The 14804-nt window shown below is 45.1% G+C and overlaps 1 protein-coding gene and 1 long non-coding RNA gene across 2 annotated transcripts in view; both read left to right on the top strand.

The window, feature by feature from the left end:
- Positions 1–276: 276 nt before the first annotated feature.
- Positions 277–1429, top strand: LOC119899361. Its single transcript, XR_005443818.1, has 3 exons — positions 277–396; positions 508–729; positions 1407–1429. It is a non-coding gene; the product is annotated as an uncharacterized LOC119899361 (long non-coding RNA).
- An 11557-nt stretch (positions 1430–12986) lies between these two features.
- LOC119892100 (B-cell receptor CD22-like) overlaps positions 12987–14804 on the top strand; it is a gene marked incomplete at its 5' end in the record, with an annotated part of 33324 nt that continues 31506 nt past the window's right edge. Inside the window, 2 exons of the mRNA XM_038704235.1 lie at positions 12987–13164; positions 13663–13912. Of these exons, the coding sequence (XP_038560163.1) occupies positions 12987–13164; positions 13663–13912 (428 nt within the window). The remainder of the gene's footprint in view (positions 13165–13662; positions 13913–14804) is intronic.

The raw sequence follows: 14804 nt of genomic DNA, 5'->3' as shown, positions 1-14804 counted from the left end.
AGGAGAGATTTGAGATGATGCCAGGGTGTCCAGATTTAGCCATGCACATGTGACTGAGAGAAGGTCATAGGACAGACCAGGGAGACAGTAAAGGGGTTAAGTCTTCCTGCTGGCCAGGGAGAGCTTGGGGATACAGGAGGACATTGTGTAATGTAATGTGTCTTTTAAGATGGCAAAACATCTTCTACTATTTCATAAATAAATAACATACATAATACATGTGCAAAGAAAAATATTTTTGTTATATCACACTATGTGGCCAAACATCTGAACACACTCAAATGAGTCATTTTGTCTTATTCCAGTGTTCCCAGGAGTATGGAAATCAGCAGTCTTTGGAACAACATCTGCTGTTTTCCTGGCTATCATATGGCTCTCTGTCCTCCTACTGATAGGGTGAGTAGATTTGTTTTACTGATGCATTTTACATTGAATACCAGAGTCTTGTTAGCAGCCAGGTTGGCAGATGAATTATTATTTCCTTGGTTTTTAATTCATTCTAACCAGGAAAAATAGATCCTCCAAGCAATCATCTGAGCCTGGAGATAGACCAGACGACAGGGAACAGGATGACCTTCATTATGCCAGTTTCCACTTCTCCAATAACCAGACAGATCCTGTCTACTCCAACATCATACCAGCTGTCCCCCGAAGACACAAGGAAGAGGAGGAGGAAGAACTTGTTGAGTACGCTGCTGTCCAATTTAACAGTGCCAGTACTGCCCCAAGGTGAGCAGCTCCTCTCACAGGAACATTATCCTCACTAAAACCTCAACATGGCATGCAGTTAATGGAGCTGATGATCAAGTATTTCATTTTAACACTTTCATTCCTGTTGCATTTGCTTGTTTTCTTTACATTTTCATTATTACTGTTTGTATTTGTGAAGGAATTTAAGGGTACTATGACCCAGGTTTCCGCAGGTCATGATAGGGTCAATTGCTGAGCTAAAGGAAGCCAAAGGTGACAGCCAGGGCCTCTCCAAAACTGTAGGCCAGACTCTGTCTCTCCTCTCTGCCTGCTTGTCGGCTGACTGATGCAGCTGAGTTGATAAGGATGCACTGTTATACATCTGTTAGGTAACCCAAGGTCAAGATTATCTTTATGTTGTCTCATTACAGACTGACTGGCTATGTAGAAAAGGACACTTATTTGGACACTTAGTGAATCTGTGTAGGTCTAGGAAGGATAAATATCAGACAGGAAGTACCCTTCAGATTTGGTGTTGGCATTTCATGTGTTCACATGTTGTGTGCCGGCACTGCATCTCCTCGGCCGAGTCTCATTAAACCGTGCTGTGTAAGCCTTCATCAGTCTCTTGAAACGTCTTCATCACACCTGAACCTGGCTCACAATATTTTCACAGCAGTTTGAGTTAATACTATATCTTTATCTTTTTTTCTCAGGACCAGAAGTCAGGAAACTGAGGACGATCCAGCTGCATTGTACAGTACAGTCAACAAAAGTGCTGAACGCAACCGGAACGTCTAATCTGTGCTTTCTGTCATTTTTAAATGTGCTAGGCTCTAGGGATGGCAAAGTTAGTCTGTGGTTGGTTAGTTAGTTTTGCAGTCAGTTGGTCTACCACTTTGCAGAGTCCAGACTGAAATAGTTCAACAACTATTTTTTACTGACATTTATGGTTCCCAGAGGATGCATCCTACTGACTTTGGTGATCCCGACTTTAACCCTGCACCAGAACCAGTCAGTCAAGTCATTTTAGTTTTTTGTGACATGTCTTGACAACTATTGGATGGATTGCCATGAAATATGTTATTTGCTTCTTTGGTTTATGACCAAATACCTGAAAAACTAATGACATTCCCAGCAGCCTCAGCTGTACTTTCTGTTTAGTGCCAATTAACAAATGTTAGAAACAAACACAACTAACATGGTGAATATGATAAACATTATACCTGCTAAACAAAACTAGAACCCACTTGTAAAACCATGTCTCCATAACGCTAGTGATCAAAAAAAAAAACTCTGCAGGATACATTTTAACCTTATTAAAGATTAATTTAGACCTAGCAAACATTTTCCTAATTCTTCTACAGTATAGCTTCAGACATACTTTATCTCTGTAGTACTGTATCAGATATCTAATAGGAGGTAAGCCTGTAATTAATATTTGTTTTATTTAATTGTAGTATAAAAGTTGCTATTTAAAAGCTCATTGGGAGACAGAGAAAGAGGAGAGAGGAACATGATTTAGGTAATCTAGTTGTAATTTCCTTCTGTTGTCACTAGATTGTAGTCAAGAGCCATATTTTAGATCCCATAATGTGCACGTCTCTCTTATCTGTGTAAACAGTTTATTTTCACCACATTGTTACTGACCTCTTTTTTTTTTTACCAGTTCCATTATTCCAGTTTTTAAATTCGGTGATTATTTCCGGTTATTTCCGCTCCATTATATTACATCTCATTACAGTTGTCTGTCTTGCTTCCTTTTTAATTCCTTTTTATTGTGGTCCATCTCCTTTGTTCTGTAATGTTTTGTTTTGCCTAAAATAAAAACATGAAATGCTCACAAGTCATATCTACACTGAGGCCACAAAATGGGAGTACATATTGCTTCATTTTAAGAGGTTACAAGTAAAACAGGCAGGCGCACAATGGACTGGACACTAACATGCTGGAGTTTCAGTCCAGCAGGAGAAGCTTAACAAAGTGACAACATCTGTGTGCAGGGGACAATTTCAGTCTGTCACAGTCAATAGAAGAACTGCATGTGAACTAAACTAACGTCTCGGGTTACGTATGTAACCCTGGTTCCCCGAGAAGGGGAACGAGAGACTGCGTCGGTTACGACACTATGGGAACGCCTCTAGGCGAAGCAGGTCTGAACGTGAATGAAATCACTCCAATCCAATTGGCCTGTTGCTAGAACGGTAAGGTGTGACGGAATGACCGGAGGAGTATAAAGCACACCTGTACACACTCATCATTAGCTTAAACTATGAAGCAGGCGCTTCAGGCGGGGAGAGAGGTGCGGCGGGCCGACGCAGTCTCTCGTTCCCCTTCTCGGGGAACCAGGGTTACATACGTAACCCGAGACGTTCCCCTTCGAGGGAACTCGAACTGCGTCGGTTACGACACTATGGGAATGAGATACCCACTAAACCGTGCCGAAAACCCCGCCTGCCCCTGTGTGCAATAAAGTGGCACGACTAAGAGGAGAGCGCACGAGTGCCAGGTGCCAAAAGGAAGGTCAAGACTGTAAAACTGAATGAATGTGTGCGGAGTGGCCCAGCCAGCCGCTAAACAACATCCTGCAAGCGGCCCCGGAAAGGAGGGCTCGAGAGGCCGCCTTGCCTCTGGTAGAATGAGCTCTCACAGCCACAGGTGAAGGCAAACCGCGCACCTGATAGGCCAGGGAAATAGTCTGAACAATCCAGTTGCTAATAGTATGTTTGGATGCAGGGAGCCCGGCCCTGGGGGACCCAAAACACACTAGCAGCTGGTCAGCCTTCCTCCAACGGGAGGACCTCAGAGTGTAAATACTCAGTGCTCTGACAGGGCAGAGCAGATGAAGTCTCCCGTCCTCCGCCGTCACATGAGGTGGAGGATGAAATGCCTGCAGCACTGTGGACCCTGCCGCACAAGAAGGCACTTTAGGGATGTATCCTGAACGAGGGTGCAGGATAGCCCTAATATTCCCCGGGGCAAACTCCAGGCTTTGCGGGGAAACCGAAAGCGCTTGGAGCTCCCCCACCCTCCTCAGAGAGGTGATAGCAAGGAGAAAGGCCATCTTGAGGGTCAAGTGCTTAGCCTCAGCTGACTCCAGGGGTTTGAAGGGGGCCTCAGCCAACGCCCCAAGAACCACTGCCAGATCCCAAGTGGGAACCTTGGACCGAGTCGCAGGTCTCATCCTCCGGGCACCACGGAGGAAAAGTACAACCAAGGGAAGTTTCCCCAAGAACCCCTCCCTCAGAGGGGTGTGGAAAGATGAAATAGCTGCCACGTACACCTTGAGGGTGGAAGGGGAAAGACCAGCAGAGAACCGGTCCTGGAGGAACTCAAGTACCTGAACCACCGGGCAGGTAACAGGGTCCACCGACCGCTCCCTACACCAAGTGGAGAAAACACTCCACTTCAGGCCGTACATCCTCCATGTGGACGGGGCCCTGGAGCTCAGGAGGGTCTCGACTGCTCCGACTGTTAGACCCGCCTCTAGGTACTGTGCCCCCTCAGGGGCCAGACCCACAGCCGCCATATGGCGGGGCAAGGGTGAAGAACCCGGCCCTGCGCCTGGGACAGCAGGTCTCTCCTCAGAGGGACCCGCGCCCCGGCGAGCCGTCCAGGAGCGACATGATGTCCGAGAACCACACCCGGGTTGGCCAGAACGGGGCTACGAGCAGTAGGCCGACATAGTCCTGGCGGACCCGCTCCAGAACAGCGTACAGACGTAGCCTCGGCCACGAATGTACCATGGCGTCCAGACCCAACAGGGCTGGAGGAACGAGAGAAACCATAGCGGGCAGTGCGTAGTCTCTTGAGACGCAAACAGATCCACGTCTATGGGGCCGAACTCTTCGCACAAGAGCTCCACCACTTCAGGGTGAAGTCTCCATTCCCCCGGGCCTCAGCCCCTGCCTCAACAGCAGGTCTGCTCCCTGATTCTGCGTCCCCAGGAGATACATCGCCCTGAGCGATAGTAACCTCTGCTGGGACCACAGGAGGATCTGACGCGCCAGTCTGTCCAGAGGGCGCGAGCGCAGACCGCCCTGGTGATTCAGATAGGCCACCACCGCTGTGTTGTTCTCCTCGGAATGAACCAGGACGTGGTAGCCTTGGAGATCGGGCAGGAAACTCCTTAGAGCCTGGAACACCGCCAACATCTCGAGACAGTTGATATGCCACTCGGAGCCAGAACGACATCTCGATGCCGAACCGCCAACTCTCGAGACTGGGCTAGGATGAGCCAGTCGTCGATGAAGTTGAAATCCGGATGCCCCGGAGCCTCAGCGGGGCCAGTGCTGCATCCATACACTTGGTGAATGTGCTAGGGGGGAAGTGCCAGGCCGAATGGAAGAACCCGATACTGGTAAGCCACACCCCCGAAGGCAAACCTCAGGAACTTCCTGTGAGAAGGACGGATGGAGACCTGGAAATAGGCGTCCTTTAGATCTATCGTGACGAACCAATCCTCAGATTGGATGTGCGTCACGGTGGCGGGGATGATGAGCATCTTTAACCTGAATCTCCTCAGAGACCGGTCAGAACCCGCAGATCCAAAATAGGGCACGCAGCCCTCCGTCCTTCTTGGGGACTATGAAGTACCGGCTGTAGAACCAGCGTCTCTGTCTGGGGGGGGAGACACGTTCCACGGCCCCTTTCCTCAGCAGAGTACAAACTTCCTGTCCCAACACCGGACCTTGCTCCGGGCGGACCACAGTCCAAACCACCCCCTCTCTTCTGTTGAATTTGGAGGGCGGGTTTTGAACTGTAGTCGATACCCATCTATGGCAGTGCGCAGGACCCGCGGAGAAATGTTCGTCAGGCTCCGCCAAGCGTCTGCAAAGTCTGCCAACGGAACCAGCCCCTCGGGTCTGGTGGTCAGTGTCTCGTGTGATCTTCTGGTGGACCCCTGAAGCCCCAGAACGGCAGGGGGGAACCGCCGAAGATCCACGGTGAGTGAGTCGGGATGCCGTCCGCCTGCAGACCCTCGGGGCAGGCAGTACGGCGCGGACTCGATGGTGGCAGGTGCGTCCTGAACGTGTAAACGGCGGGATAACATCACCTGTTGCCACGGTGGAGGGGACCTCGGTCGGCCTCCGGGGGGGGTGGGGGGGTGCGGGAGGGGAGAAAGACTCCCCTACCCCGGTCTTCCCTGAGCTCCGTCGGGACTGGATGACGGTCCTCAGATCGCATCTCTCAGACGGCTGAGGGTGAGAGCGCCGTCTCGCTGCCCCAGCTCCTCGGGGGGCCCCCGAGAAGCGACACTCTGCTTCCTCTCCTCTCCGTAGGAGCTCGTAGAGGGAAGGGACCTACGCCTGGCAGCCTCAGCTGCCTTGGGTCCAGACCGGCGAGGGAGGTACTGGCGGAACGCTTCGCACTGCGTCTAACGCTTCGTGGTTCTGCGAAGCTCCGCCAGATCTTCCTCGGAGGGACCCCCCCTCTGAACCATCTCCTGTAGCAGGTTGGCTTGGTAGGCTTGAAGCACCGTGGTGTGCAAGCTCGCACCTGCCTGGCCCGCTGCCATGTACGCCTTCCCCACGAGCGTGGATGTGGTGCGACATGGTTTGGATGGTAACGCCGGCTTCTCCAGGGAGGACGCAAGTCGAGGGGAGAGATAGCTCGCAAGCTCATCCTCCACCCGAGGCATCCTCCCATAACCACGGTCCCTAACCCCCATCACATTACTGTAGTTCAGTGATCGGGGTGTGGAAAGCCATGTAGAGAAGGGTCTGCCCCATGATTACTCAGTTCATCATGTACTTTCTTTTCAGGAAAGAATGGCAGAGACCGGCGTGGAGGTGGCGTGTGGTGCTTAAGAAACCTTTCATCAAGCTACCACTAGCCTGTGGTGTCTGCTCCTCTTTTCTGTTTTTGTTTTTTTTTTTTTTTTTCGGCCAGTTGATGTTGAGCTTAGCCACGGCTCTAGTCACCACCTCCAGCAGCACGTCATAGTCGGGCGCGGCCAGATGACGCCGCCCCGACACCCGGAAGTCATCGTCCACTGCGCTGAGCACGCCCCGCCTCCTCGGAGTCGGATTGCTGCAGCGTCTCCGGATCCAAACCGCGAACGGGAGAAGCCGAGAACGGGCTCCCGAACGAGGAAAGGAAGCGTCGGAGCCAGCGGATGAAGGTCGGGAAAAAGCCTCAGCCGTCCCGAAATCCTCCGACAGATCACGCTGTGAACCCCATGAGTGAAGCCGCCGGGCCGCCTCAGCGGCCGCAGGGCCCGCGCCACCGGGAAAACACATCCGGCCATCCTCGGAAAGAGAGCCATGCTGTACCTCAGTACCCGCATGGAAAGGGCTTCGCAACGGGCGCAGGCAGCCCCCTCGAGAGCTGCCCGGGCGTGCTCCATCCCCAAACATGAGACACACATCTCATGAGAATCTCCATCCGTGATGTACCGAGGGCAAGAAAAAACACACCTTCTGTACATCTGGTTGCCGGACATGCTGGTAGACTTCTTCTTCAGGTAAGACACACTGCTTGTAGGACTGGAGCTTTCTTCAAACAACATACAGAGCGCCTGCTGAATAGAAAAAAGCTAATGATGAGTGTGTACAGGTGTGCTTTATACTCCTCCGGTTATTCCGTCACACCTTACCATTCTAGCAACAGGCCAATAGGATTGGAGTGATTTCATTCACGTTCAGACCTGCTTCGCCTAGAGGCGTTCCCATAGTGTCGTAACCGACGCAGTTAGAGTTCCCTCGAAGGGGAACAGCCACAGTCCTCTGATGTAGTAAATACAAATAGTTAAATTTGTGTTGCAAATTGTAACATCTACACGAGGACGTCATAACTCCGTCAGGACAGAACTTCACCATCACTGACATCAGACCTGAACACAAATATTAGTGTGAAGCCCAGAACAAAAGAGGACGTCTTAACTTCACTTTACATTTGACTGTTGTGGCAGGTACGTTTTTCACTTCACTTACACATGTACACATCAGACATCTTAATCCACCATATGATGAAAAGTGGGGAGATTAAGGTTAAAATGCAACTTGCTGAGTAGAAACCAGGAAGGCATTTTGTCATAACACTATTTCAGCAAATAATTTACTTGTAAATGTGATTAAATACATTTTGGATAGAATCTAATTATATGCAGGTTTCATAAAAGAGGTACATTGAGCTTCATTTTGTCGTCTCTCCCATCAGTTAGACTCTGATCCTGCGTATGAGAACGTCTCAGACTTGAAGGGCGTCACTGCAGCACAGACAGAAGACACAGAGCAGCAGGAAGACATGGTGTGAAGTCCAGTCAGGTTAGAGCCTCCTGCATCCAATAAAACAGGCCGACTTCAGATTTCAGACTTCAGACAAAGTAGGACAACATGGTGGTGTTAGCAGGTTGAACTGAATCATGATGACCTGTCAGCCGATAGACAGGTGATGTTTGACATGATTAAATTATGTAAGCTTATTATTTCCTGCAGAGTTTGTTATATTAGTTAGTTATGTCAGGAATGTGAGGAATAAAGTTGTTATTGAAACTGTTATTTTGAAATTATCCCTAAGAAATAACTTATTGACTCATGAGGAGCTTCTGTGTGCATTTCAGCTTTTCTGCTTATTTTCCATAATATTATTTAATTTACCAGACAAATAAAATCTTGCCTTGGCTTATTGCTCACACTGTCAGTTCTTGTCACTGTGAGGATGAAATGTGCCACAGTGTAACAGATTATTATGATTTGGGATGTTGCTGATATAAAGATGCACAGACAGTTTAATGAAGAGGAATTCAGGAACATTCATTTCAGCTGTAAATGTCAATTTAGTCCACTTAAATTGTTTGGGGTCATTCATAGAAGCAGAGCAGGTCGAGGTTCACTTAATTTGAAGCTTTTCAGAGCAAAAGCCCTTCATTAAGAGCTTCCATGAGCCTTCATTCAGCAAGTTCGTTACAGAAGTTAAAATGATGGTAAGAACAACAAACCAATAGTTTCAATAATAATCTGTCTATCACAACATCCAGCTCTTCATAATGTGTAACAGACTGCTGGACAGGACAGGTTAAAAAACCCACAAATCAACATGTTAAGAATATTTTTTATTACTTTTTTGCATGAAAGAATAACAGTGTAAAAGTAAAACCACTAACACTTACCTGATTATCCATATCGTCAGTGAGTGTATGTGTATTAACTAATGTAATACAGCTGTGAAGTAACAATATTGGTGTACTGTCAGTAAGTATCAGGAAAATATGGAATTGAGAGTATTTGTCATGCTCAAGTTTATCTTCATGGTAAAGTGAGTTTTTGAAGCCATTTTCATCAGTCAATTAGTTAAAAGTTGCATCTTACAGTTTCAGGGCTGTGTGTCTTTATAGAGCCACAATGAGCATCAACTTTCTAACTTTGGTGACTCTCAGTGATAAGCAGCAAAGAAAATACACTGTGGTGTTAGAGAGAAATGCACACCGGTAGATCTGACCTGGGGATAATGGGGTGGACAGGCTGAAAGTAACACACAGTCTGGAGCTGCAATGATTAATTGCCAACTATTAAATTTATTGCCAACTATTTTGATAATCCATTCATTAGTTTGAGTAATTTTTTAAGAATAAAAAAGTCAATATTCTCTGATTCTAGCTTCTTAAGCATGAATATTTTCTGCTTTCTTTATCCTCTATGACAGTGAACTGAATATGAAAAAAAACAAGACATTTGAAAACATTATCTTGGCTTTGGGAAATACTGGTCAACATTTTCAGATATTTTGTAAACCAATGAACAACTCGATTAATCAAGAAAATAATCAAAAAAATTAATCAACAGTAAAAATAATCCTTAGTTGGAGGCCTAACAAAGACTTTACCAATTTTCAGATTCGATTGTCTCATTTTGCTATGAACAACACTATATACCCTGCGCTTCCTGTAACTACTGGCACTAATAATTAACTGCCCCAAAAGTAAACTTCAATTTGACCTAACAATCAGTGATGGATGGTAAAATGTTTCAGCGTCCTGATTCAGGATCTGTGATGTTTCACTGCCCTCTAGTGGTGAACCTTTGTTGTGGCACATTCAGGCTTCCTCACTCTGAGAGCTCCCTCCACTGCCTGTTTCAAAGAGTCACTTCACCCAAATTACAAGAAGACATATTTTCTGTCTTACCTCCAGCAGCATCTTGTCAGATGTGCTCTGTGTTACAGTGACACAGAGTCACAATGACTGTGAGTGAGAGAGCTGCAAAATTTAATTCATTGTTTCTGATCTACTTTTCTTACATGTTTCTCAATACTGAATAAACACTGAGCTCAGCACGTGACTTTTTGCATCCCATACTGCTGCAGTCCATCTCTTTGAACTCATACTGGTATAAAGGTTATTTCACTGTCTAAAGATGCACTAGACGTGTCAAGTGATGCATGAAACCAACTTTCACGCCTGTCTGTTGTGTTTTCTCTTTTCTTGTGTCAGTGGGAAGCAGCAAACAGGTTTAATACCAACAGGCCATAACAATATTTTCTTATTCTCTCTTATTAAGTTCTTAGTTTGCAAATCGTTACTTCTTTATTTTGATGTTGGTGTTAACTGGCATTTGGCTCATCATGAGTATTAATAATCTAAAGAGGAAGGAAATCTAGTAGTTTAACAGCCTGATATCCGTGTTCTGCTTGCTGACACAGAGGAAGGCTTCTTTAAAGACAACGCCCTTCTTCATTGTAAGTACAATTGTTTATTGATGTGAGTGATACTGTATATCTGCCTTGTAAATTATTTTATCTGCTGACATGTTTTATTGTCTCTGAAGCCACACAGAGAGATGAGAGGAGCAGCTATGAGTTTAACTGCAGCAGCGAGTGGATTTGTCGTCTTCCTTCTCTCTGTGTCAGGTACTGAATATCTAAACTTATATTCATTGCATTAAAACAGGGGAATCTGGGAAATGTATGTCTTGTAAAAGTAGGCTGAAGGTCAGATGTGAAAATAAGTGGATCAGAAAGTATCAGGATCAGTTGTTCACACTGTATGATGAAAACAGCCAGTTTAGGGGGTATTTCCTAATTTCATTGTCCTGCTTGCACAAATGCAAATGTATATTGAACAGTGTGAGTTCATTTTTCCAGAGCTGATGCTGCCTAAACGATGTTAGCACTATGCTGTGTTATTGTCGCATTGAATGAAGACGTGCAATGCAATTTAACGCACCAAAGCGTCGGCTTGTTCCATTATCCAACTTGTATAATTAGACAAGAAAGTGTAAACCGGAAACAGAGACTTCAAATAGTTCCTATTTGAAGCTACTTTTATCACGGTGAAGGTTTTAGAGAGATAGGCCTACTGGTCTCACACAGTGAAGTCATACTGACAAAACTTCTCTCATATCTTCATCTGCAACTCCTGCTAGTTCCTTTTGTACTGTCTGACCTCAGTGTGATGTTTCTGTGCTCTGTGTTGACAGCAGCAAGGTCCAAAAATAACTTTCTTTACTGCCTGCCACTGTGACAAGCAGGTATTTTTGTCTAACACACAGAAATTGTATCTGTCAATTTAGAAATGCACCAAGATAACCTAAATGAACATTCTGCGCATTTAGGCATATTGTAATGTAAATAATGTTATTCGAATTTTAAACACAAAAAACATTGTGCATGTCTTTTAGTACATGACATTAATTTCACTTAACCTAACAATCACTAACAGCCTGATATTTCAAAGGTAACCTTACAGATGACAGGAAACCTAACACTCAGTTAAACCACCAATGAATGGGTCCTTATCTCAATAAAAACGTCTTCTTCTGGATCCCAACAAGCAAATAAAAAATACTCCTTTCAATACAAAAGTTGGCCAACAAAAATAAAACCGAGTGATGTCTCTTGTCTCTGATTGACAAGCTTATGATTCTCCATCAACACCGGAGTTCCCTCCTGTTGTCTGACCGGTGCTGCTGGTAAGCTCACCGGCTGTCACTCAGGAGGGACTGGGCCTCTTCCACTGCTGAGTTTGGTTCAAACACCGCCACAGATATTACCTGAGCTGACTGCTCTGTGTGTCTTGTGTGTGAGGCAGGGGTGTGTACCGATCACCATAATAGGCTACACTAAACTTACTACACGTGTCTTTCTGTTGAACGTTTTCTCTGTCTGCCAAAATGGCGGATGGTCTGACGATCTGCCAACAATTTACCCTCATTCAGCGGGTGCTAAAGTCAGAGATCTTGATACCAGTTTTCTGCGTCTTATGTTTAGCTGCTAGAAACTCTCCCACACCTCAGTGCGCTGCATTTATTTTTAGCTTTCACACTTAACTCTGCAGCAACCTGACCGCAGAGTGAAGAGAGAGAACTGACCAAGAAAAGCACAGACTCTCTAATAATTTATATTTCTCCTCTTATCCCGGTCAGTAAACTGCATTAAAGGTCACAGGTCTGATACTTTCCTGTTCACTTCACTGCACCTTCAGACTGGATGATGTCCTGCCTCAGTGCACATAGAGATGAACTGTAGAAAGCATGTGTACATCTTCCTTTGCACTGACTGTGTATAACTGAGCAAGACGTTGTGTTTAGACTTCTCTCTGTTCACCCTGGTTTCATTCAGAAATAACATCAAAAGTCATAAAGCATTAAGTAATTAGAACAGGAGTTAGGAAGTGCTGTGAGAAGAATGATACAGAACAACTGAGTATTTTATGTACCACTGTTCTGCTGCTCTATCCCAGAAAAGAGAGTAAAATGTCATTTTATTAATTTTCTGTTTGTCCACTTTGTCTGATTGTTAAATGAAGTTATTAATGTTGATTGTTTCTGATGTGCTCTGTGTTCCAGTGGTACAGAGTCAGAATGGCTGGGGAGTGACGTACACTTATACTGAGATCTGTGCCTTCAAAGGATCAACAGTGTACATATACTGCACCTACAGATACCCAACCACAAACAATTACCATTTTACAGTTGAGAAAACATTCTGGTTTAAAGGTGATGATGCTGTAGATCTGAAAACAAAGTCAGAGTATTCAGGTCGTGTGGAGTATAACTGTGATATGAACTACTGCACTCTGAGAGACAGACCTGAGAGAGAGCGACTCAGCTGAGTACAAGTTCAGGTTCATAACAAACCAAGAACTTGGGAAATATACTGGTTCACCTGGAGTCACTCTGTCTGTCACAGGTAACATTTTCATCTGAATATTTATTTATTTAGTTCCAAATGTTCAACATCTTATGAAGGTTACTGTGTTTCTATGTTGACAGTTCAGTCTAAAGTGAAGATTTTTGTTCCTTATTCACATATTCAGATCTCCAGGTGCAGGTGAGCAGATTACAGGAGTCTTCTAACTGGGCAGAGCTGAAGTGTCACAGCAGTTGTCTTCTGGTCATCATTACTACATCTGGTACAAGAATGGACAGAACATTTGGGGACAAACATCTTACTCTTATTCAGTATCCTTTTACCCTACAGGCAGTTTTTCCTGTGCTGTAGGAGGATATGAGAAGTCCCGCTCTCCTTCAGTGTGTGAGTTTACATCCAGTCTTCCACTGACATGACACCATCTGGTGGAGCCTTTAACCTATTGTACTGCACATTAACTGCATGTAACTCAGTGGTATTTAGTGATTCATTGTAGAACTGGATGAAAACCAAATCATTTCCCCATGAGATTGTAGACATGTTGCATAATTAGTTTTTATTCCTCGTCTTTACTGCAAAATTAAACTGTAAAATAACTCACAATGAAAATGTATTAAAACAAGATTTATCTTGTAATTAGACTTTTTAAATTCTCTGGATCAGATCAAACTTGTGCATCATCAGAGAAATTCCCTGATTATCTGTTCTTGTATCTTTAATGTATCAAAGTGTTCAACTTGTATCCATGGTAACAGAAACCCATGCTGTTTCTGATACACGAGGAAATCAAGCTGCACCACCGAAATGAAATAATGCTCCACTGTGAAAACTCAACCTCATCTTGAAATTAAATGTTAAATGTGTTCATGTTTTCTCCTCCAGATGCTCCAAAGCTTCCCTCTGTGTCAGTGAGTCCCTCTGCTGAGATAGTGGAGGGCAGTTCAGTGACTCTGACCTGCAGCAGTGATGCTAACCCAGCAGCTAAATACACCTGGTACAAGGAGAATGGAAATCAAAACCATCATCCTCTCGGTAAAGAACCACAGCTTGTCTTCAGCTCCATCCAGTCCTCTGACTCTGGAAAGTATTACTGTGCAGCTGTGAATGATCTGGGGAGGACATCTGGATTTGAGCTATTAACGTGAAATGTGAGTAAAATGCAGCTAATTTAAAAAACATTATACAATTAATGACAACTTCTTAAAGCTTAATTATCCAGTCAGATGTTTTGCTGATCATGCACTTTCTTCAGCTCTGCCTGTTTCACATTCACATCAGCTACAACAGATGATTAAAGGCGGTTTTATTTCGAGTGAACGCTGAGTCAATGTTGAGTTCAGCTCAATGAATAGAGGGGTAGAACTTTTCTTATTGATACCTTGAATCATTTCCAAAATATTCAAGATTTTCCAGGAAAAATTTGTAGGTGAATGGAGAGAAGGATTAAATCCTCCTCATCCCTACTCAACTCTGTAAGGGTACTAGTTCAGCACACTTTCAGCTACAGACTTGATTTAAACTTTAAATTGGTCACAAGATGCCAGGTCTGGATTGGGACCAAAATTCGGCCCTGGCAATGTGGTTTTCACCGGCCCAACAAAGTGATGACGTTAAAAAAAAAAACGTCCCCTGAATCTGGACATTTTCCCCACTGAGACACCATACAAGGCAGCAATGACTCTCACACTGTAGGCGTACACGGCAAGGCGCATAGACTGCAGTCTATACACACACATTCACACGCACACGCGAGCATGACACAGCGACCAAAAACACAAGCACACACGCGCGTGGCGTAGCGGCCAGACGCACACAACACACCTGATTAAGAAAGATAAAGCACCATGACCAATCAGTTATGACCAAACCACAATAAAATACATGATAAAAAGAAGCATGTCCTACCTTATTAAATCAGCAGCCGTTGCATCAGCGCTCTCTTCTCTGCCACCCTTTTAATGATGCAATCCGTGTCCAAAGAAACCAGAGTCTCCTTTTCGATTGCCATCAACATAAAGTTTTCA

Source organism: Micropterus salmoides, unplaced genomic scaffold (assembly GCF_014851395.1).
Source record: "Micropterus salmoides isolate LMB-PRFRI ecotype aquatic unplaced genomic scaffold, ASM1485139v1 Ms_hic_scaffold_1, whole genome shotgun sequence".
NCBI classification, from domain to species: Eukaryota; Metazoa; Chordata; class Actinopteri; order Centrarchiformes; family Centrarchidae; genus Micropterus; species Micropterus salmoides.
This window is presented reverse-complemented; position numbering and strand designations above follow the sequence as displayed.